The sequence below is a fragment of the Anomaloglossus baeobatrachus genome, chromosome 6 (assembly GCF_048569485.1).
Source record: "Anomaloglossus baeobatrachus isolate aAnoBae1 chromosome 6, aAnoBae1.hap1, whole genome shotgun sequence".
NCBI classification, from domain to species: Eukaryota; Metazoa; Chordata; class Amphibia; order Anura; family Aromobatidae; genus Anomaloglossus; species Anomaloglossus baeobatrachus.
Window position 1 is genome coordinate 81,257,807 of NC_134358.1, and position 24,015 is coordinate 81,281,821.

General features: G+C 52.7%; 1 protein-coding gene across 1 annotated transcript in view; it reads left to right on the plus strand.

Annotated features, from left to right (window-relative positions):
- MTDH (metadherin) overlaps positions 1 to 24,015 on the plus strand; it is a 161,209-nt gene that overhangs the window by 56,862 nt on the left and 80,332 nt on the right. The window contains exons 7-8 of the mRNA XM_075353065.1: positions 6,024 to 6,122; positions 13,651 to 13,775. Of these exons, the coding sequence (XP_075209180.1) occupies positions 6,024 to 6,122; positions 13,651 to 13,775 (224 nt within the window). The remainder of the gene's footprint in view (positions 1 to 6,023; positions 6,123 to 13,650; positions 13,776 to 24,015) is intronic.

Genomic DNA, 24,015 nt, shown 5'->3' on the forward strand with positions numbered 1-24,015 from the left:
AGACATTCCATGCATAGCTCCACAGATTTTAGTCAGCAGTAGCTGCTGACTAGTTCGGATGGAAGAAAAGAGGACACATATAGTGTTCCCAGCATGCTCCCTTCTCACCCCTGGATGGTGTTGTAAGGTTGAGGTACCTATTGCTGGTACAGGGCTGGAGCCTGACATGCTGTTTTTCCTTCCACATCCCCTTGGGGGTTCTGTGGAAGTGGGATCCTGCCGGCCTCAAAGCTCTGTCGCCGGGCTCCATCCACAGACCCATCAGAACCTGATGGATACGGAGCAGGAGTACCATCAGGGACCGGGCCCTGCATCATACAGGTACTCTGTGTCCCCGGCAGGCACAGACACACTCCGGGCTGGCTGGGTGTTGTAGTGCGCCGGGGACCGTACACTGAGCTGGTGTTCCTACAGTCATCTGGGGGACTTTGTGTTCTGGGAACGCAGCGCCGACCCTCACTGGACCGGGCGGCGCTGCTGTGACTTGTGGTGCGCCGGGGATACGCCGACCGCGCTTTTACGGCGGCGGCGTTTATAACTCTAGTCCCCGGCTTTTGGGCCTAGGACGCCGGCAGCTCCGATCGTTCCCGCCCCCACCCTGTCAATCAGGGTAGGGGAGAGACGCTGTTTCACGGCAGCGAGGAGGGCTGGAGCCTGATTTACATGCTCCAGCCCTCACACTAGGCACAGAGGGAGCAGGCTTCCCGCTCTTGGTCAGGAACGCCCAGGGCCCGCCCCCCTTCTTCCCTCAGGACGCCGGCAGCCATTACATGCATGGCTGGCTGGAAGAAGGACGCAAGGCTCTGGGAGACCTAGACTGAGGGGCTTTGGAAGACCACACACCCGCTCTTTAGCGGGCGGTAAGCGGCTTTTCAGCTGGCCCCTCTAGTGCCTCAGTGTATGTTAGTGTATTGTGTCACTGGACATAGTTATTTATTGATTTATTGCACTGTGAGGTCGCTTCCTGGCTGAATACCCCAGATCGCTCTGAGGAAGCAGCAGCATGTCATCCACAAGACGCAAAGCTGCCAAGGCTAGGGCTGTGTGCACTGTGTGTGCTGCTTGTGGGACTGCTCTACCAGCAGGTTCCAAAGACCCCCATTGTGTGCAATGCTCAGATCCGGTGCTGCTTCGCCAGCCGGAGTCAGGAGAGATAGTGACCCAGGCTGAGACGCCTGTAAGTCCTGCCCCGGTGTCAGGGTCAGACTTTGCAGTTTTTGCGGTTAATATGTCGGTGACTATGGCAAAAATCCTGGAAACTTTGCAATCCATGCCTGGGGCTCAGTCTATGGACACGGCGAGGTCTATGTCCTCTAACCCTCCGCAGTTGGATTTAATCCAGACTGCAAGGGGGTCCCCGGCCTCTCAGGATGAGTATGATGACTCAGATGATTGCCCCAGCCACCCCAAGCGGGCTCGCTGGGAAAGACCCTCAACGTCATCACACTGCTCAGGGTCTCAGCGCAATCAGTCTCCCTGTGATGTGTCTGAAGAGAGTGATCAGGAGTCTAATCCTGGAACCCCTCTCAATCTGGATACCCCGGATGGGGACGCCATGGTAAACGATCTTATCTCAGCCATCAATAGGCTGTTAGATATTTCTCCCCCAACCCCTTCAGCAGAAGAGGCAGCGGCAGAGCAGGAGAAATTTCGTTTCCTCTATCCCAAGCGTAAATTAAGTGCTCTGTTGGATCACTCTGACTTCAGAGAATCAATCCAGAAACACGATGCTCATCCAGAAAAGCGTTTCTCTAAACGTTCTAAGGATACACGTTATCCTTTCCCCCCTGAGGTGGTCAAGCGCTGGACCCAGTGTCCAAAGGTGGATCCCCCGATTTCCAAACTTGCAGCTAGATCCATAGTTGCAGTGGAAGATGGCGCTTCACTTAAAGATGCCAATGACAGACAGATGGACCTTTGGTTAAAATCTGTCTATGAAGCTATCGGCGCGTCGTTTGCTCCAGCATTCGCAGCCGTATGGGCGCTACAAGCTATTTCAGCTGGTTTAGCGAAAGTGGATGCTATCTTACATCCAGCGGTGCCGCAAGTGGCGTCCCTTACCTCGCAGATGTCCGCGTTTGCGGCCGCACCTCAATGGCGTCTGCCAATTCGGTAGTTTTGCGCAGGGCATTGTGGTTAAAGGACTGGAAAGCAGATGCTGGTTCCAAAAAATGTTTAACCAGCTTGCCTTTGTCTAGAGAAAGACTGTTTGGCGAGCCACTGGCTGACATCATTAAACAGTCCAAGGGTAAAGACTCCTCTTTACCCCAGCCCAGATCAAGCAAACCTCAGCAGAGAAAGTGGCAGCAGAAGTTTCAGTCCTTTCGAGGTTCGGGCAAAACACAATTCTCCTCGTCCAAAGGGACTCAGAGGACGCAAAGAAACTCAGATTCCTGGAGGGCTCATTCACGCCCCAAGAAAGCAAATGGAGGAACCGCTTCCAAAGCGGCTACCTCATGACTTCCAGTCCCCTCCCTCCGCATCTCCGGTCGGGGGCAGGCTCTCCCGCTTTTACGACACTTGGATGTCACAGGTCAAAGACCGGTGGGTGACGGACATTTTGTCGCGCGGGTACAGAATCGAGTTCAGTTCTCGTCCTCCAGCTCGGTTCTTCAGAACCTCCCCACACCCAGACCGTGTAGATGTCCTGCGGCAGGCGGTGGACTCCCTAAGAGCGGAGGGAGTAGTGGTTCCTGTACCGTTTCAGGAACAAGGGAGAGGGTTTTACTCCAATCTCTTTGTGGTGCCAAAAAAGGACGGCTCATTCCGTCCTGTTCTGGACCTAAAACTGCTCAACAAACATGTGCACGCCAGGAGGTTCCGGATGGAAACCCTCCGTTCTGTCATTGCCTCAATGTCTCAAGGAGACTTCCTTGCCTCAATAGACATCAAGGATGCTTATCTCCACGTGCCAATTGCTACAGAACATCAACGTTTTCTACGTTTTGTGATAGGAGACGACCATTTTCAGTTCGTAGCTCTGCCATTTGGTCTGGCGACAGCCCCACGGGTCTTCACCAAGGTCATGGCGGCGGTGGTAGCAGTCTTGCACTCTCAGGGACACTCGGTGATCCCTTACCTAGACGATCTACTTGTCAAGGCACCCTCTCAAGAGGCATGCCAACTCAGTCTACAGGCTACGCTGGAGACTCTCCAGACTTTTGGATGGATCATCAACTTTCCAAAGTCAAATCTGTCACCGACACAGTCACTAACGTATCTTGGCATGGAGTTTCATACTCGAGCAGCGAGAGTGAAGCTTCCGCTAAACAAGCAGCGGTCCCTACAGACAGGGGTGCAATCGCTCCTTCAGGGCCAGTCGCACCCCTTACGGCGCCTCATGCACTTCCTAGGGAAGATGGTGGCAGCCATGGAAGCAGTTCCCTTTGCACAGTTTCATCTGCGTCCACTTCAATGGGACATTCTCCGCCAATGGGACGGGAAGACGACTTCCCTAGACAGGAAAGTCTCTCTTTCCCAGACGGCCAAGGACTCTCTGCAATGGTGGCTCCTTCCCACCTCATTGTCTCAGGGAAGATCCTTCCTGCCCCCATCCTGGGCAGTAGTCACGACAGATGCGAGTCTGTCGGGGTGGGGAGCAGTGTTTCTACACCACAGGGCTCAGGGGACGTGGACTCAGCAGGAGTCCACCCTTCAGATCAATGTTCTGGAAATCAGGGCAGTGTATCTTGCCCTACTGGCCTTCCAACAGTGGCTGGAAGGAAAGCAGATCCGAATCCAATCGGACAACTCCACAGCGGTGGCATACATCAACCACCAAGGAGGGACGCGCAGCCGGCAAGCCTTTCAGGAAGTCCGGCGCATTCTGATGTGGGTGGAGGAAAGAGCATCCACCATATCCGCAGTTCACATCCCGGGCGTAGAAAACTGGGAAGCAGACTTCCTCAGTCGCCAGGGCATGGACGCGGGGGAATGGTCCCTTCACCCGGACGTGTTTCAGGAAATCTGTCGCCGATGGGGAGTGCCGGACGTCGACCTAATGGCGTCTCGGCACAACAACAAGGTCCCGGCATTCATGGCGCGGTCGCGAGATCAAAGAGCGCTGGCGGCAGACGCCTTGGTGCAAGATTGGTCGCACTTCCGCCTCCCATATGTATTCCCGCCTCTGGCACTCTTGCCCAGAGTACTACGCAAGATCAGATCCGATTGCAGCCGCATCATACTCGTCGCCCCAGACTGGCCGAGGAGATCGTGGTATCCGGATCTGTGGCATCTCACGGTCGGCCGACCGTGGTCGCTTCCAGACCGTCCAGACCTGCTGTCTCAAGGGCCGTTTTTCCATCAGAATTCTGCGGCCCTGAACCTGACTGTGTGGCCATTGAGTCCTGGATCCTATCGTCAACAGGATTATCCCAGGGAGTGGTAGCCACAATGAGACAAGCTAGGAAGTCAACTTCTGCTAAGATCTACCACAGAACGTGGAAGATTTTCTTAACCTGGTGCTCTGCTCAGGGAGTGTCTCCCTGGCCATTTGCATTGCCCACTTTTCTATCTTTCCTGCAATCAGGGTTGGAAAAGGGCTTGTCGCTCGGCTCCCTTAAAGGGCAAGTCTCGGCACTATCCGTGTTTTTTCAGAAGCGTCTAGCACGTCTTCCTAAGGTGCGCACGTTCCTGCAGGGGGTCTGTCATATTGTGCCCCCGTACAAGCGACCGTTAGATCCATGGGATCTGAACAGGGTACTAGTGGCTCTCCAGAAGCCGCCCTTCGAGCCTCTCAAAGAAGTTTCTTTTTCTCGCCTGTCACAGAAAGTGGCGTTTCTTGTTGCGATCACATCGCTTCGGCGAGTGTCTGAGCTGGCTGCTCTGTCATCCAAGGCTCCCTTCTTGGTGTTCCACCAGGACAAGGTTGTGCTGCGCCCCATTCCGGAGTTTCTCCCTAAGGTCGTATCCTCGTTTCATCTTAATCAGGATATATCATTGCCTTCCTTTTATCCTCATCCGGTTCACCGGTATGAAAGGGACTTGCGTTTGCTAGATCTGGTGAGAGCACTCAGGATCTACATTTCCCGCACGGCGCCCATGCGCCGTTCCGATGCACTTTTTGTCCTTGTCGCCGGTCCGCGCAAGGGGTTGCAGGCTTCTAAAGCCACCTTGGCTCGATGGATCAAAGAACCAATTATAGAGGCCTACCGTTCTGCTGGGCTTCCGGTTCCTTCAGGGCTAAAAGCCCACTCAACCAGAGCCGTAGGTGCGTCCTGGGCATTACGGCACCAGGCTTCGGCTCAACAGGTGTGTCAGGCGGCTACCTGGTCGAGTCTGCACACGTTCACCAAGCATTATCAGGTGCATACCTATGCTTCGGCGGATGCCAGCTTAGGTAGAAGAGTCCTGCAGGCGGCAGTGACATCCCCGTAGGGGGGGGCTGTTTTGCAGCTCTAACATGAGGTATTTCTTTACCCACCCAGGGACAGCTTTTGGACGTCCCAATCGTCTGGGTCTCCCAATAGAGCGCTGAAGAAGAAGGGAATTTTGTTACTTACCGTAAATTCCTTTTCTTCTAGCTCTTATTGGGAGACCCAGCACCCGCCCTGTTGTCCTTCGGGATTGTTTTTGCTGTTTGCGGGTACACATGTTGTTCATGTTGAACGGTTTTTCAGTTCTCCGATGTTACTCGGAGTTAATTTGTTTAAACCAGTTGTTGGCTTCCTCCTTCTTGCTTTGGCACTAAAACTGGAGTACCCGTGATACCACGGGGGGGTATAGCCAGAGAGGGAGGGGCCTTGCACTTTTAGTGTAGTGCTTTGTGTGGCCTCCAGAGGGCAGTAGCTATACCCCAATCGTCTGGGTCTCCCAATAAGAGCTAGAAGAAAAGGAATTTACGGTAAGTAACAAAATTCCCTTCGTTACCAATTCTGCGGATAGGTGATGAATTGGTTTTCCAGTAGAATAGTTTTGTCCAAAATGTATACTTTAAAATGTGAGCTCTAAAGGTGTAGTGTGTCCCGTATGTGGTTGTGGTATGTGCACCATTATAACTCACTATTTCTTGTTCTTCTTTAAAGCTGGAGTCAATGATTCTGTTGCTCAAGCGAGTGCAAGTGAGAAGCAATGGGAAGTGCCCCCCGCAGAGCCCAGCGTTGATGATGAGTGGTCCGGCCTGAGTAAGTGTGGACTTCATTGATTTTTCTCTTTCTATGTACAGTATACAATCCTTCAGGTGTCTCTACAGTTGGAGGTAAAACTAATACTGCGGGCCGGATTGCCGGAATAATATTGATGTTACTTTGTATCGAGTTATATTTATGTGGGAGCTTATGAAGAAAATTAAGGTTCATTTCTAAAATAATTAAATTATTGTTTTTTTACACTTTTGTATGTTAGGGTACTTTCACACTTGCGTTGTTTTCCTTCAGTCGCAATCCGCCCTTTTGGAAAACAGCGGAATCCATTAACGGATTCCGCTGTTTCCCATAGACTTGTATGGATGACGGATTGTGCCAAAAGTACCCGCGTTGCTTCCGCTGGGCGGAAGGAACGCAGCATGTAACGTTAATTGCTTGCGTCAAAATGATGCCGAGCAGCGGATTCCGGTTCTTCCGTTAAAATTTATAATGGCTCTCTATGGTAGCGGATTCCGTTGCAAAGTGCTTTACAACGGAATCCGCTGCTGGATTCCGCTAATTTCTACTTGGCATGCCCAGAATGAAAAAAATGAAAAAAAAAAACAGCCGACGCATTCCGTTAGACGGACACCAAACTGATGCAACGGGTCCGTTATTTCACAGGAATCAGCTAATGGATTTCTGTGAAATAACGGATCCGTTGCATCCGTTGACACCACAAAAATAACGGATGCGTCAAAATGACGCAGCAGAGGACCCAGCGGATTTCGCCCAACGCAAGTGTGAAACCAGCCTAAGGGAGCATTTCAGCAGTAATGGGGCTACTAACTACATCACATTCTAATTTTAAATATATTTATTAAGATGTTTTCTTCGTCGCTCTATTGGGAGACCCAGACAATTGGGTGTATAGCTACTGCCTCCGGAGGCCACACAAAGTATTACACTTAAAAGTGTAAGGCCCCTCCCCTTCTGCCTATACACCCCCCGTGGGATCACGGGCTGCTCAGTTTTCATGCTTTGTGCGAAGGAGGTCAGACATCCACGCATAGCTCCACTGTTTAGTCAGCAGCAGCTGCTGACTATGTCGGATGGAAGAAAAGAGGGCCCATACTAGGGCCCCCAGCATGCTCCCTTCTCACCCCACTTTCTGTCGGCGGTGTTTGTAAGGTTGAGGTATCCATTGCGGGTACGGAGGCTGGAGCCCACATGCTGCTTTCCTTCCCCATCCCCCTCAGGGCTCTGGGTGAAGTGGGATCTTACAGGTCTCCAGGCACTGAGACCGTGCTCCATCCACAGACCCAGAGAACCTGCTGGATATGGAGCTGAGTATCGTCAGGGACAGGACCCTGCTACATTAAGGTACTCTGTGTCTCCGTACACATTGCGCACACACACACCAGCATTGCTGGGAGTGTTAGTGCGCCGGGGACAACAGCGCGGAGCGCTTGTGCTTTTATTCACTGCAGCTTAGCTGAGTGAATTTATGTATTAGGAACTGCCGCGCCGGCCGCTGCTGGGTGTTTTACACTGTGGCGCGGCTGGGACTTGTGGTGCGCCGGGGACTTCCGCGCTGGCCGTGCATAGGACGGCCGCGCTTATTACTCGAGTCCCCGGCTTTGCGGCCTAGTTTTCGTTTCGTTCCCGCCCCCAGCCCTGCCAGTCAGGGGAGGGGCGGGACGCTGTACAGAAAGTCAGCGCCGAGAGATGGAGTCTGCTTTGCATTCTCCAGCCCCCTCACTGGACACAGTGGGACGCCAGTTTCCCGCTCTTGTCTGGGGCACGCCCACGGCCCGCCCCTCTTCACAGGACGCCGGCGGCCATTCCTGCATGCAGTCCGAGCTGGAGAAGGGAGACAAGCTCTGGGCAAGCAGTCACAGGATTCTGGCGACCACACACCCGTTTTTGTGCGGGCGGTAAGCAGCACCTGAAGTGCTGACCCCACTAATGCCGAAGTGGTCATTTGTACTTTATGCTTGTATGCTATACACTGCACTGTACGGTCGCTATTCTTGGATATATACCCTCCTAGATGGCTAGACAAGAGCAGCAAAAAGCAAGGGTGCTAAGGCACAAGCTTTCTATGCTGCGTGTATTGCATGTGCTGAAGTGTTCATTTGTACTTTATGCTTGTATGCTATACATTGCACTGTACGGTCGCTATTCTTGGCTATATACTATCCTAGATGGCTAGACAACAGCAGCAAAAAAGCAAGGGTGCCAAGGCACAGGCTTTCTATGCTGCTTGTACTGCATGTGATACCGTTCCACCGGCAGGTTCCACTGACCCCCATTGTGTGCAATGCTCCCCTGTAGCACTCGCTCAGCCGGGGTCTCTGCTAGAGGTGGCCAAAGGAACCACCTGTGAACCCTGTCCAGGGAAAGGGACGGAGTGGCAGTTTCGGCTGATAGATTGTCTGTGACTATGACTAACATCTTAGAGACTTTGCAGTCCAGACAGACCATGGGCAATGTTGATTCAATGCTCCCGGGCCACCCTCATTTGGAACAAATCAGTGCTCCGGGGAGGTCCCATGCATCCCAGGGTGAAGGCTCTGACACGGACAACAGTCCCAGACAGCCTAAGCGAGCTCGCTGGGAGCGGCACTCGGCTTCATCACTGGTCAGGGTCCCAGCAGGAGGACTCTAATGATGAGGCAGACGTAGCTGATCAGGACTCTGATCCTGAGACCGCTCTCAAGCCGGATACACCGGATGGTGACGCCATGGTGAATGATCTTATAGCGTCCATCATTAAGGATACAAGTTATCCCTTTCCACCTGACGTGGTCAAGAGCTGGACCCAGTGTCCAAGGGTGGATCCTCCAATCTCCAGGCTGGCGACTAGATCCATAGTTGCAGTGGAAGATGGGGCTTCCCTTAAAGATGCCACTGACACAGATGGAGCTCTGGTTGAAATCCATCTATGAAACTATCGGCGCGTCGTTTGCTCCAGCATTCGCAGCCGTATGGGCACTACAAATTAGTTCAGCTGGTCTGGCGCAGATTGACATCGTCACACGTACATCTGTTCCGCAAGTAGCGTCCTTAACCTCTCAAATGTCTGCATTTGCGTCTTACGCTATTAATGCTGTCCTGGACTCTACGAGCAGTACGGTAGGGGCGTCCGCCAACTCCGTGGTTGTACGCAGAGCCTTGGGGTTAAGGGAATGGAGGCAGATGCTGCTTCCAAAAAAGTGTTAATTGCCATTTTCTGTGACAGACTGTTTTCGTGAGAGATTAGATGAAATCGTTAAACAGTCCAAGTCTAAGGATTCTTCCTTACCCCAGCCCAAACCTAACAAACCCCAACAGAGGAGGGGACAGTCGAGGTTTCGGTCCTTTCGAGGCTCGGGCAGGGCCCAATTGTCCTCGTCTAAAAGGACTCAAAAGGTTCAGAGGAGCTCAGATTCTTGGCGGGCTCAGTCACGCCCAAAGAAGGCAGCCGGAGGAACCGCTACCAAGGCAGCTTCCTCATGACTGTCGGCCTCCTCTCTCCGCATCCTCGGTCGGTGGCAGGCTCGCCCGCTTTGGGGACATTTAGCTGCCACAGGTCAAAGACCGTTGGGTGAGAGACATTCTGTCTCAAGAGTACAGGATCGAGTTCAGTTCTCGTCCTCCGACCCGATTCTTCAGAACTTCTCCACCTCCCGACCGAGCCGGTGCTCGTCTGCAGGCGGGTGCTCTCTAAAGGCAGAAGGAGTGGTGATCTCTGTTCCTCTCCAGGACCAAGGTCACGGTTTTTACTCCAATTTGTTTGTGGTGCCACAAAAGGGACGGGTCTTTCCGTCCTGTTCTGGACCTAAAAAACTGCTCAACAAGCATGTGAAGACCAGGCGGTTCCGGATGGAATCCCTCCGCTCCGTCATCGCCTCAATGTCTCAAGAAGAGTTCCTAGCATCAATGGACATGCTCCAGAGCACCAGCGTTTCTACACTTCGTTATAGGAAACGAACACCTTTAGTTCGTAGCCCTGCCTTTCGGTCTGGCGACAGCCCCACGGGTCTTCACCAAGGTCATGGCTGCAGTAGTAGCAGTCCTGCGCTCTCAGGGTCACTGTGATCCCTTGCTTGGACGATCTACTCGTCAAGGCACCCTCTCAAGAGGCATGCCAACACAGCCTGATCGTTGCGCTGGAGACTCTCCAGAGTTTCGGGTAGATCATCAACTTTTCAAAGTCAATTCTGACCCCGACCCAATCGCTAACATATCTTGGCATGGGGTTTCATACTCTATCAGCGATAGTGAAACTTCCGCTGGGCAAACAGCGTTCACTTCAGACAGGGGTGCAATCTCTCCGTCAAGGCCAGTCGCACCCCTTGAGACGCCTCATGCACTTCCTAGAGAAGATGGTAGCAGCATTAGAGGCAGTCCCTTTCGCGCAGTTTCATCTGCGTCCACTACAAGGGGACATTCTCCGCCAATGGGACGGGGAGTCGACGTCCCCTCGACAGGGACGTTTCTCTTTCTCAGGCGGCCAAGGAGTCTCTTCGGTGGTGGCTTCTTCCCACCTCATTGTCTTCAGGGTGGGGAGCAATTTTTCTCCTCCACAGGGCTCAAGGTACGTGGACTCAGCAGGAGTCCACCCTTCAGATCAAGGTTCTGGAAATCAGAGCAGTGTATTTTGCCCTACGAGCCTTCCAGCAGTGGCTGGAAGGCAAGCAGATCCGAATTCAGGCGGACAACCCCACAGCGGTGGCATACATCAACCACCAAGGGGGGGACACGCAGTCGGCAAGCCTTCCAGGAAGTCCGGCGGTTTCTGACGTGGGTGGAAGACACGGCATCCACCATATCCGCAGTTCACATCCCGGGCGTAGAAAACTGGGAAGCAGACTTCCTCAGTCGCCAGGGTATGGACGCAGGGGAATGGTCTCTTCACCCGGACGCGTTTCAGGAGATCTGTCGCCGCTGGGGGATGCCGGACGTCGACCTAATGGCGTCCCGGCACAACAACAAGGTCCCAGCTTTCACGGCACGGTCTCACGATCACAGAGCTCTGGCGGCGGACGCCTTAGTTCAAGATTGGTCGCAGTTCCGGCTCCCTTATGTGTTTCCACCTCTGGCGCTGTTGCCCAGAGTGCTACGCAAGATCAGGTCCGACTGCCGCCGCGCCATCCTCGTCGCTCCAGACTGGCCGAGGAGGTCGTGGTTCCCGGATATGTGGCATCTCACGGTAGGACAACCGTGGGCACTACCAGACCGGCCAGACTTGCTGTCTCAAGGGCCGTTTTTTCCATCTGAATTCTGCGGCCCTGAACCTGACTGTGTGGCCATTGAGTCCTGGATCCTAGCGTCTTCAGGATTATCTCAAGAGGTCATTGCCTCCATGGGATAGGCTAGGAAACCAAGCTCTACCAAGATCTAACACAGGACGTGGAAGATATTCTTAGCTTGGTGCTCGGCTCAGGACGTTTCTCCCTGGCCATTGGCATTGACTACTTTCCTTTCCTTCCTGCAATCCAGGTTGGAAAAAGGTTGGTCGCTCGGCTCCCTTAAGGGACAAGTCTCTGCGCTCTCTGTGTTTTTTCAGAAGCGCCTGGCCAGACTCCAACTGGTACGCATGTTCCTGCAAGGGGTTTGTCAGATCGTCCCTCCTTACAAGCAGCCGTTAGAGCCCTGGGATCTGAACAGGGTTCTAATAGCTCTCCAGAAGCCGCTTTTCGAGCCTATGAGGGATGTTTCCCTTTCTCGCCTTTCACGGACAGTGGCCTTTTCTAGTGGCGGTCACGTCTCTTCGGAGAGTGGCCAAGCTAGCAGCGCTGTCTTGCAAATCTCCCTTCCTGGTGTTTTCACCAGGACAAGGTGGTTCTGCGCCCGATTCAGGAGTTCTCCCTAAGGTGGTATCCCCCTGTCATCTCAATCGGGATATCTCCTTACCGTCTTGTCATCCAGTTCATCAATGTGAACGGGATTTGCTTTTGTTGGATCTCGTGAGAGCTCTCAGAATCTACTTTTCCCGCACGGCGCTCCTGCGCCGCTCGGAGGCACTCTTGTCCTTGTCGCTGGTCAGCGTAAGGGGTTGCAAGCTTCCAAATCCACCCTGACTCGGTGGATCAACGAACCAGTTCTTGAAGTCTACCGTTCTGCGGGGCTTCCGGTTCCCTCAGGGCTGAAAGCCCATTTTGCCAGAGCCGTGGGTGCGTCCCGGGCATTACGGCACCAGGCTTCGGCCCAGCAGGTGTGCCAGGCGGCTACCTGGTCGAGTCTGCACGCTTTTACCAAGCATTATCAGGTGCATACCTATGCTTCGGCGGACGCCAGCCTAGGTAGAAGAGTCCTGCAGGCGGCGGTTGCCCCCATGTAGGAAAAGGCCATTTTACGGCCTATCACGAGGTATTATTTTACCCACCCAGGGATTGCTTTTGGACATCCCAATTGTCTGGGTCTCCCAATAGAGCGACGAAGAAGAAGGGAATTTTGTTTACTTACCGTAAATTCCTTTTCTTCTAGCTCTAATTGGGAGACCCAGCACCCGCCCCTGTTTTTTTGGGGTATACATGTTAGTCATGTTGAATGGTTTCAGTTCTCCGATATTCCTTCGGATTGAATTTGCTTAAACCAGTTTATTGGCTTTCCTCCTTCTTGCTTTTGCACTAAAACTGAGCAGCCCGTGATCCCACGGGGGGTGTATAGGCAGAAGGGGAGGGGCCTTACACTTTTAAGTGTAATACTTTGTGTGGCCTCCGGAGGCAGTAGCTATACACTCAATTGTCTGGGTCTCCCAATTAGAGCTAGAAGAAAAGGAATTTACGGTAAGTAAACAAAATTCCCTTCTTCACATCGGCCATGGATTTTTACAATGGGCCGACACTTATTGTTTTGAATAGATCACTTTCCAGCAGTGATCGCATTATCATCACAGACAGGATTACAGTGACGGGTAACCTCCACATATAGGTGTCTCAGAATCCAACATGAACTATAGCTGGTCACAGCTCACCTCCTCTGCTCAGTGATTTGTGATGGCACAGCACCCCTGGAGCAGTCGGTGAATATCTCCAGAATGTTAACCGTACCGAACAAGGTGGCACTCCCCATATAGCCTTTACAGGAAATAAAAATAAAAAACAAAAAAAAAAAAAGCAGCAGTTTAGAATAAGAAATTAGTCAGGTATTTTATTTTAAAGGGAAACTTTCAGCAGTTTTTTGCTATTTAATCTGACAGCAGCAGATAAGGACATGGATACTGGCAGCATACCCACCATGGAGTCCATTTTTTAGGCCTCCTGATGAACGTTATCATGGAGGAGATACGCCTGAGGCCGCCTTTATGGACACCTCATCTCTGCTAAATATGCTGGGATTGCCGTTCCTTCTCCGGACAGCACTATAGTGAATATCATTTTGGGTGTATGCTATTCTGCAATAAGCCCACAGAACTATCTGGCATATACCCCTGAAAGATTTACCTGGTGTGAACAGAGCCTAAAGTATTAAAGGGAAACATGATGTGATGGAAATGCATTCTTGTCTCTCACAATTTGTCTACTAAAATAAAAAAAAAATGTCCTAAGTTTCTTTACTGGAGCGTGGCATATATTCACTTCACATTTAATATGTGCAGATGGTCTTAATTCATCCGACCCCAGTTCTGACTGGAATGCACCTGCCGAGGAATGGGGGAACTATGGAGAAGAGGAACCGGTGCTAGGTCCACAGGCGGAGGAGCCCGAGCAAGAAGTCCCCAAGGTAACAAAGTATCTACACGAAGGGGATAAGCGCAGGAGCTATATCCGCTTAAAATGCAAGTCACTGGAGACTTTTCTTAATGTATGCCCTGTCTGAGTGTATGTGCACACATCAAGTTCAGGTGGATTGAAGTTGGAATCTGCCTAAAAAAAGCACCACAAAAAATGAACACAATTCACAGCAAAGTGAAAATGCAATAATTGTGCACACGTTCAGTCTTGTGTCCTGAATCTTTTCCCTGTTTCAGGGGTTGGAAACCATGAAGTGGTTAAAAGAAGTAATGTGTTCATTCTTGGAACAGCTTCTTTTTTCAAAGCCGCCTGTTTTCCTTAAGGGTACTTTCACACTTGCGTTGTTTTCCTTCCGTTACAATCCGCCCTTTTGGAAAACAGCGGAATCCATTAACGGATTCCGCTGTTTCCCATAGACTTGTATGGATGACGGATTGTACCAAAAGGACCTGCGTTGCTTCCGCTGGGCGACCGCTCCGTTGCTTCCGCCCAGCGGGAGGAACGCAGCATGTAACGTTGTTTTGAGCAGCGGAATCCTCTGGATTTCACTGCGCATGCTCCTTTTTTTTTTTTTTTTTTTTTTTTTTTTTAAATCACAAACTTTATTTTGGCTCGTGGTGGCCGAACGTTCAGCTGAGCGCCCGGCCGTCGGCAAGTGACAGCGCTCAGCTGAGCGACTGGCCACCGGCATGCCCGGCCGCTGGCAAGTGACAGCGCTCAGCTGATCGGCCGGCTGCAGGGAGCGATCAGCTGATCACCCGGCGGCCGGCTCCAGGGAGCTATCAGCTGATCACCCGGCGGCCGGCAAGTGACAGCGCTCAGCTGATCACCCAGCGGCCGGCTGCAGGGAGCGATCAGCTGATCACCCGGCGGCCGGGAGCCATCAGCTGATCACCCGGCGGCCGGGAGCCATCAGCTGATCACCCGGCGGCCGGGAGCGATCAGCTGATCACCCGGCGGCCGGGAGCGATCAGCTGATCACCCGGCGGCCGGGAGCGATCAGCTGATCACCCGGCGGCCGGGAGCGATCAGCTGATCACCCGGCGGCCGGGAGCGATCAGCTGATCACCCGGCGGCCGGGAGCGATCAGCTGATCACCCGGCGGCCGGGAGCGATCAGCTGATCACCCGGCGGCCGGGAGCGATCAGCTGATCACCCGGCTGCAGGGAGCGATCAGCTGATCACCCGGCTGCAGGGAGCGATCAGCTGATCACCCGGCTGCAGGGAGCGATCAGCTGATCACCCGGCTGCAGGGAGCGATCAGCTGATCACCCGGCTGCAGGGAGCGATCAGCTGATCACCCGGCTGCAGGGAGCGATCAGCTGATCACCCGGCTGCAGGGAGCGATCAGCTGATCACCCGGCTGCAGGGAGCGATCAGCTGATCACCCGGCTGCAGGGAGCGATCAGCTGATCACCCGGCTGCAGGGAGCGATCAGTGTCAGGTGCAATATGCACCAAGAACCGCGAGCAGATCTGGGTGCATATTGCTACTAATCCCTGCCTAATCGTCCCTGTATACACGTGCATAGATAAAGATCATTAGAAAAAGTGTTTCTAAAGATTCTTTGATTGTTCTCAGTGAGAGAAACAAAATTCTAATCTTTAAGCTCTAATACCTTTTTAATGGCTAACTAAAATAAAATAATGTTGCAAGCTTTTTGAGATGTCTCAGGTCTCTTCATCAAGCATGGTGTAACAAAATATCTGAAGAAACACAAATATATACATAAACAGAGCAGAGGCATAGTATAATAAAATGGCTTTTAAATAAACACTGAGCTTAGAGAGTGAATCCTTAATTTGCTTTGATCAGTGGTGTGAAAGTTTTATTGTCCCAACATCCATGTAGGATCAGAGGCCTGGTGCCCTCACTGTCTCTGGAGCAGACCTCAGATTTTGTAGTGGGTCATAAATCCTCCTGACAGATTTATGCCTGTGTGGACAGAATCAAACATTGTAATGAATTGTATTCCCAAACTGTGCAATGATTTTGTGATTTCAAGTTGCCTTTTAATATGACAACTTTAATGTGGTTTATGTTGTGTCCTGAAGTTCAGAAATGTTTGGCCACAGGTAAATGGGTATTTTCGTCTGTAATTGTGTGACGATGAGCCCTCTTCCTTGCTCTCTCTGTCCTGTTTCTCTGACATAAAAACCTCCAATAGCACATATAGTGCACAGGATTAAGTACACCACATTGGAAGAGGAGCATGTGAATGTCCCAGGAAGCTTCTAGTCCTTCCGTGTATTAGGGATCTGTATCCGGTCTTTGGTCTGTACATGAGCGCAGGTTTTGCAGCTCCTTACATTGCAAGGATAAGTTCCTCTTGGTGTATCTGTGGGCATAGAACTTCAGATCATGATGTTTCTTAAAATTTAGGAGCTTGCCTGTAGCACAGCAATGGAGGATCTTTGAATATTGTTTTTAACCCCTTCACGACCTTAAACGGATCTATCCGTCAAGGATCGTGTCCCGTTAAGCCCCGCCCCCTGTTTTCAACAGCTGACATGTGTGCCTGCTAGCCGCGGGTGGAATCGCTTCCACCCGCGGCCATTAAGGCTACTTTCACACATCCGGCTTGAGCCCTGCGGCTCAATCCGGCTGTGCAAGCTATGCAACGGATGCGGTGAAAACACCGCATCCTTTGCATAAGTTTTTCCCATGCGGCCCGCCCGGTTTTTGCCGCTTGCGGCATGCTACTGAGCATGCGCAGTGGCAAAAACCGCATGCGGTATTTGCCGCATCGCGCCGCATCCGGCCGCCATAGGCATGCATTGAGAGATGCGCCGCATCGGCCGAATGCGGCGCGATGCGGGTTTTTTTGCCGCACGAAAAAACGTGCCAGGCAACGTTCCATCCGGCCGCCGCATCGGCTAAATCTGCCGCATGCGGCAAAAACCGGATGGAACGCAAGCCCATGCGGCACAATGCGGAACTAATTAAAGTCTATGCAGGAAAATCGCAACCGGCAGCAAAAAAAACCGGTTGCGATTTTCCTGCAAAGTGCCGGATTGTGCCGCAGAAGAAAAACCGGAGGTGTGAAAGTACCCTAACCCCTTAAATCTTGCTGCCAAAGTCTGGCAGCAAGATCTAAATGCTCGCGGCCATGTTTTTTACTTTCCGCCAACCCCCCCCCCCCCTATCGGTGGTTGCCATCGTAGCACAGGGTCATGTGATGACGCCTGCAGCTACGATGTTTCACTATCGTTTTCCCTCGGCCGAGAGCAGAGGGAAAAACAAAGTGACTGAATCTGCTGTTTACAGCTGTATAGCTGTGATCAGCAGATAGATAATAGCGATCGGATTGCTGATCGCTATAGCCCCCTAGGGGGACTAGTAAAATAAAAAAAAGTGAAAAAAAAGTTTTAAAAAATAAAAAACCTAAAAGTTCAAATCACCCCCCTTTCCCCCCATTGAAAATTAAAGGGTTAAAAAATAAATATACACATATTTGTTATCGCCGCGTTCAGAAATGCCCGATCTATCAAAATATAAAATCAATTAATCTGATTGGAATTTTTTTGCCACTACGCCGTTTACCAAACGCCAAAATTACGTTTTTTGGTCACCCCAAGTTTTACGCAAAATGCAATAACAGGCGATCAAAATGTAGCATCTGCGCAAAAATGGTACCATTATAGACGTCAGCTCGAGACGCAAAAAATAAGCCGTCACTGAGCCATAGATCCCAAAAAATAAGAACACTACGTGTTTTGGAAAATGGCGCAAAACGTGCGCCACTTTTATTGGACAAACTTGTGAATTTTTTTAACCCCTTAGATACAAGTAAACCTATACATGTTTGGTGTCTACAAACTCGCACCGACCTCAGGCATCATACCCACACATCAATTTTACCATGTAGTGAACTCCGTAAATAAAACATCCCAAAAACTATTGTGCCGTCACACTTTTTTTGCAGTTTTTCCACACTTGGAATTTTTTTGCTGTTTTCCAGTACAATATATGGTAAAACCTATGGTTTCATTTAAAAGTACAACTCGTCCCGCAAAAAACAAGCCCTCATATGGCAAGATTGACGGAAAAATAAAAAAGTTACGGCTCTCGGAAGCAAAGGAGCAAAAAACGAAAAGTGCCCGGGGGCTGAAGGGGTTAACCGGTCATCCTTATATAGAACATGGTGACGTTTTTCTCAGTACCTCAAGCTGTGCATTTTAGGTCACCACCAGAGGTATACGACTATTTTCCTCTTTTCTTTATCGTTCCTATGGGAGACCCAGACAATGGGTGTATAGCTTCTGCCTCCGGAGGACACACAAAGTACTACACTAAAAGTGTAGCTCCTCCCTCTGAGCTTATACACCCCCTGGAGAACCAGATCTAGCCAGTTTATCGCTTTGTGTTCAGGAGGCATACATCCACACATGCATTCTCATCTGATTTTTGATTTTTGGAAAGAGTTTGAAGAAAAGCGGGTCCAAGACTGGACCCCCGGCATGTCCCTTCTCACCCCACTGTGTCGGCGGTGCTGTTAAGGTTGATTCCAAGGCTGGAGCCTTACATGCCGTGCTCCTTCACCATCCCTCCTGGGCTCTGGCTTGAAGTGGGAGCCAGCACGGTTCTCCATGCTTGGCATGAGACCGGTCTCCATCCGCAGCCCTTCAGGATCCTGCTGGACCGGAGCACTCATCCCCAGGGACTTGGAACCCTGCGTCTCAGCAAGCTAAGTACCTGAGACGTTTATATATTGGGGGTCCCTGTACTTTATTGTTGTGGGAGAGTGTGCTGAGTGATTTTTCTGACATTTCCGGCGGGTTCTCTGGCTGTCGCCTCAGAACCGCGGCGATGGTGCCTGCGCGCCGGCCGCACCGCTCAAATTTAGGCCCCGGCTTCGCATGTCATTCATGCAGAGGGACAGCGCGGCTCCGCCCAGCGGCCGTTCTGCACAGGGGAGGGACACTCCTCACTGAGTACATGTCTCCTCCCCTGTAAGTCTCTATGGCCCTCCAGATCCCGCTCCCAGAGTAAGTCCCGCCCCCTCTCTTCGCTCCGGCGGCCATTTTCTCAGCGTTTTCCCTGCGATCAGCACTGGTCTGCAGCATCCCTGCTGAGGTGCTTGGGGGTCCGGGCTTCGGGATCTGGAGGGCACACAACACCGCTCCAGCGGTCTGGTAAGCCACAACCTCTGGTTGTGGACCTCTGTATATACTCTCTGGGGGTCATTCTGGCAGAGCCCCCACTTCAGCAGCATGTCTCACACGAGGAGCAAGGCTCCAAAGCTGTATTCAGTATGCGCTGCATGTAAGCTCCTACTTCCTGAACCGAGCACCTATCCACATTGTGATGCCTGCTCTAACCTGACGATGCCTCAGCCTGGAATCGCACCCCCAGTGGTCTCTCAGGCTGCTCCTGCTCCTGTGGCTGAACCCCCGGCTTGGGTAGAATCCTTATCTAGGTCTATCTCCCAGTCTTTTGCCGACTCCATGGGACTTCTGTCCAGGACTTTGCTGAACATGCATCAGCCCCCTTCACAGGGTGCCTCTGCTGCTAGGGCTCTCTCAGGACCGGAGCTCACAGAGGATTCATCATCTGGTCCCAGACCCCGTCCTCCTAAGAAGAGACGCAGGGCTCCCTCTCCTTCCTCGTCCCGCGGCTCTGTTTCAGAAGCTGACTCGCAGGACGAGGAGGATGCCTTTACTGGGGGCTCGGAGGCTAACTCCATGTGCCCCATTGATCTGTCCGAAAGTGACTCAGATGTTAGTGATTTGATTGCTTCCATTAATTCTGTACTGGATCTCAATCCGCCAGTATCAGAGGAACAACCCTCTCTGGCAGAAAAGCACCAGTTTACCTCGCCTAAGAGGACAAAGAGTGTGTTCTTTAACCACTCCAGTTTTCAGGCCGCTGTGACCAAACCTAGGGCCTGTCCTGACAAACGCTTTCCAAAGCGTGGTTCTGATGACCGTTTTCCCTTTCCACCTGAGGTGGTCAAGGAGTGGGCTCATTCACCAAAGGTAGACCCCCCCCGGTGTCTAGACTCTCAGCCCGGACTGTGGTATCAGTGGCTGATGGCACCTCTCTTAAGGATTCCACTGACCGCCAGGTTGACCTTCTGGCCAAATCTGTATATGAGGCGGCAGGGGCCTCGTTCTCCCCATCTTTTGCAGCAGTGTGGGCTCTCAAAGCCATCTCTGCGTCTCTGGAGGGGATGCATTCCCTCGCCAGGGAATCTATGCCCGAAATGGTTACCTTAACTTCCCAAGCATCAGCTTTTTCATCCTATGCCATGTCTGCCATGCTGGAGGCTTCTCACCGCACTGCGGTGGCTTCGGCTAATTCCCTCGCTATCCGCAGGATCTTGTGGCTTCGAGAGTGGAAGGCAGATGCTTCTTCAAAGAAGTACCTTGCTGGACTCCCTTTTGCTGGGTCCCGGCTGTTTGGTGAACAGCTGGATGAAATTATTAAGGAAGCTACTGGCGGGAAGAGTACTTCCATGCCACAAACCAAAACCAGGAAACCCGTCCAGGGTAGGAATCAGTCGAGGTTTCGTTCCTTTCGTTCCTCCAACTGGTCGTCCTCTAAGCCCTCGGCCTCGTCCACTAACTCAGCCAAGGACCAAAAATCCAACTGGCGCACAAAAGCGCGTCCACAGAAGACCGCAGGAGCTGCTGCCACTAAGGCAGCCTCCTCTTGACTATCTGTCCGCGCTAGCAACGTCCTTAGTCGGTGGCAGGCTCTCCCACTTTGGCGACGCGTGGTTTCAACACGTCTCCGATCAGTGGGTGCGGGATATCATCTCCCACGGCTACAGGATAGAATTCTCTTCCAGCCCGCCAAACAGATTTTTTCTGTCAACTCCCCCCTGCTCCAAGGCCGCCGCCTTCTCTCAGGCCGTGGCATCCTTGCAGGCCAACGGAGTAATTGTACCGGTTCCCGCCCGGGAACGGTTCAGAGGTTTCTACTCAAATCTCTTCCTAGTCCCCAAAAAGGACGGTTCCTTCCGGCCCATCCTGGATCTCAAGCTTCTCAACAAGCATGTTCAGGTGCGGCATTTTCGCATGGAGTCTCTGCGATCAGTCATTGCCTCAATGACCCAAGGGGATTTCCTGGCATCCATCGACATCAGAGATGCCTATCTGCATGTGCCAATTGCAGTTTCACACCAGCGTTGGCTACGTTTTGCAATCGGAGAGGAACATTTCCAATTCGTGGCTCTCCGCTTCGGGTTACCCACGGGCCCCTCGGGTATTCACCAAGGTCATGGCAGCAGTGGTTGCGGTTCTGCACCTCCAGGGGTTGGCAGTAATTCCTTACCTGGACGACCTTCTAGTCAAGGCTTCATCCAGCGCAGACTGTCAGCGGAGTGTCTCGCTCACTGTCGCCACTCTAGCCCAATTCGGGTGGCTTGTCAATCTGCCCAAATCCACTCTGACTCCGACCCAGAGGCTCACGTACCTAGGGATGCAGTTCGAGACTCTGCCGGCACTTGTGAAGTTGCCCTTAATCAAACAGCAGTCCCTCCAACTGGCGGTGCGCTCTCTGCTGAGGCCCCGCCGTTATTCCATCAGGCACCTGATGCAGGTGCTGGGTCAGATGGTGGCGTCAATGGAGGCTGTTCCCTTTGCCCAGTTCCATCTGCGTCCACTGCAGCTGGACATTCTCCGCTGTTGGGACAAGCGGCCGTCCTCCTTGCACAGGTTAGTGGCTCTGTCGCCACAGACCAGGAGCTCTCTTCAGTGGTGGCTTCGGCCCCTCTCTCTGTCTCAGGGGCGCTCCTTCCTGGCTCCGTCCTGGGTGATCCTCACCACGGATGCCAGTCTATCCGGCTGGGGAGCGGTATGTCTCCACCACCGAGCGCAGGGCACTTGGACTCCGTCCGAGTCAGCCTTCTCGATCAATGTGCTGGAAACCAGAGCCGTGCTTCTGGCTCTCCTAGCTTTTCACCACCTATTGGCAGGCAAGCACATCCGAGTCCAGTCAGACAACGCGACAGCGGTTGCCTACATCAATCACCAAGGCGGGACACGCAGCCGCCTGGCAATGTTGGAGGTACAACGCATCCTTCAATGGACGGAGGACTCCAAGTCCACCATATCCGCAGTCCACATCCCTGGCGTAGAAAACTGGGAGGCAGATTATCTCAGCCGTCAAACCGTGGACAGTGGCGAGTGGTCCCTGCATCCGGCAGTGTTTCAGTCAATCTGCCGCAAGTGGGGCACTCCGGACGTGGACCTAATGGCATCCCGTCACAACAACAAGGTTCCGGTTTACGTGGCTCGCTCCCACGATCCTCAGGCCTTGGCGGCGGACGCGCGGGTTCAGGATTGGTCCCAGCTCCGTCTGGCCTACGTGTTTCCCCCTCTAGCTCTCTTGCCCAGAGTCCTGCGCAAGATCAGAATGGAGGGCCGTCGGGTCATAATCATTGCTCCAGACTGGCCCAGGCGAGCTTGGTACCCAGACCTGCTCCGTCTGTCCGTAGAGGTGCCGTGGCATCTTCCGGACCGCCCAGACCTTCTCTCACAAGGTCCGTTTTTCCGCCAGAATTCTGCGGCTCTCAGATTGACGGCGTGGCTCTTGAGTCCTGGATCCTGACGGCTTCAGGCATTCCTTCCGAGGTCATCTTCACTATGACTCAGGCTCGGAAGTCTTCCTCGGCCAGGATTTACCACAGGACTTGGAGGATTTTCCTGTCCTGGTGTCGCTCTTCCGGCCATGCTCCTTGGCCGTTTTCCTTGCCGACCATCCTGTCCTTTCTACAGTCCGGCCTGCAGCTAGGACTATCCCTCAATTCCCTCAAGGGACAGGTCTCGGCTCTGTCAGTGCTGTTCCAGCGGCGTATCGCCTGGCTGGCTCAGGTCCGCACCTTCTTGCAGGGCGCGTCTCACATCATTCCGCCTTACCGGCGGCCTCTGGATCCCTGGGACCTCAACCTGGTCCTCACGGCCTTACAGAAACCCCCCTTTGAGCCTCTTAGGGAGGTTTCTTTGTTTCGTCTTTCACAGAAAGTGGTCTTTCTGGTGGCCATAACTTCTCTCAGGAGAGTCTCTGATTTGGCTGCGCTCTCTTCGGAGTCACCCTTTTTGGTTTTTCACCAAGACAAGGTGGTTCTCCGTCCGACTCCGGACTTTCTCCCTAAGGTGGTGTCTCCTTTCCACCTTAACCAGGACATTTCATTGCCTTCCCTTTGTCCGGCCCCTGTGCATCGCTTTGAGAAAGCGTTGCATACTTTAGATCTGGTGCGGGCGCTCCGGATCTATGTGTCACGCACCGCTGCCCTTAGGCGGTGCACCTCTTTTTGTGCTGACCACAGGTCAGCGCAAGGGTCTCTCGGCTTCTAAACCGACTTTAGCTCGTTGGATTAGGTCGGCCATATCCGATGCCTACCAATGTTCTCAGGTGCCTCCCCCGCCGGGGATTAAGGCGCACTCGACCAGAGCTGTCGGTGCCTCTTGGGCTTTCAGGCACCAGGCTACGGCTCAGCAGGTCTGTCAGGCTGCCACTTGGTCTAGTCTGCACACCTTGTCGAAGTACTACAAAGTGCATGCTCATGCTTCAGCAGATGCGAGCTTGGGCAGACGCATCCTTCAGGCGGCTGTCGCCCATTTGTGAAGTTAGGTTTTGCCAACTTCTCAGTTTCTATTTATTTCCCACCCATGGACTGCTTTGAGACGTCCCATGGTCTGGGTCTCCCATAAGGAACGATGAAGAAAAAGAGAATTTCTTCAGCGCTCTATTGGGAGACCCAGACGATTGGGGTATAGCTACTGCCCTCCGGAGGCCACACAAAGCACTACACTAAAAAGTGCAAGGCCCCTCCCCTTCTGGCTATACCCCCCCGTGGTATCACGGGTTCTCCAGTTTTCAAGCTTTGTGCGAAGGAGGTCAGACATCCACGCATGGCTCCACAGATTTTAGTCAGCAGTAGCTGCTGACTATTTCGGTTGGAAGAAAAGAGGGCCCATATAGGGCCCCCAGCATGCTCCCTTCTCACCCGTTGATGGTGTTGTAAGGTTGAGGTACCTATTGCTGGTACGGAGGCTGGAGCCCACATGCTGTTTTCCTTCCACATCCCCTTGTAGGGCTCTGTGGAAGTGGGATCCTGCCGGCCTCTAAGCTCTGACGCCGGGCTCCATCCACAGACCCATAGCACCTGATGGATACGGAGCAGGAGTACAATCAGGGACAAGGCCCTGCATCATACAGGTACTCTGTGTCCCCGGCAGGCACAGACACACTCCGGGCTGGCTGGGTGTTGTAGTGCGCCG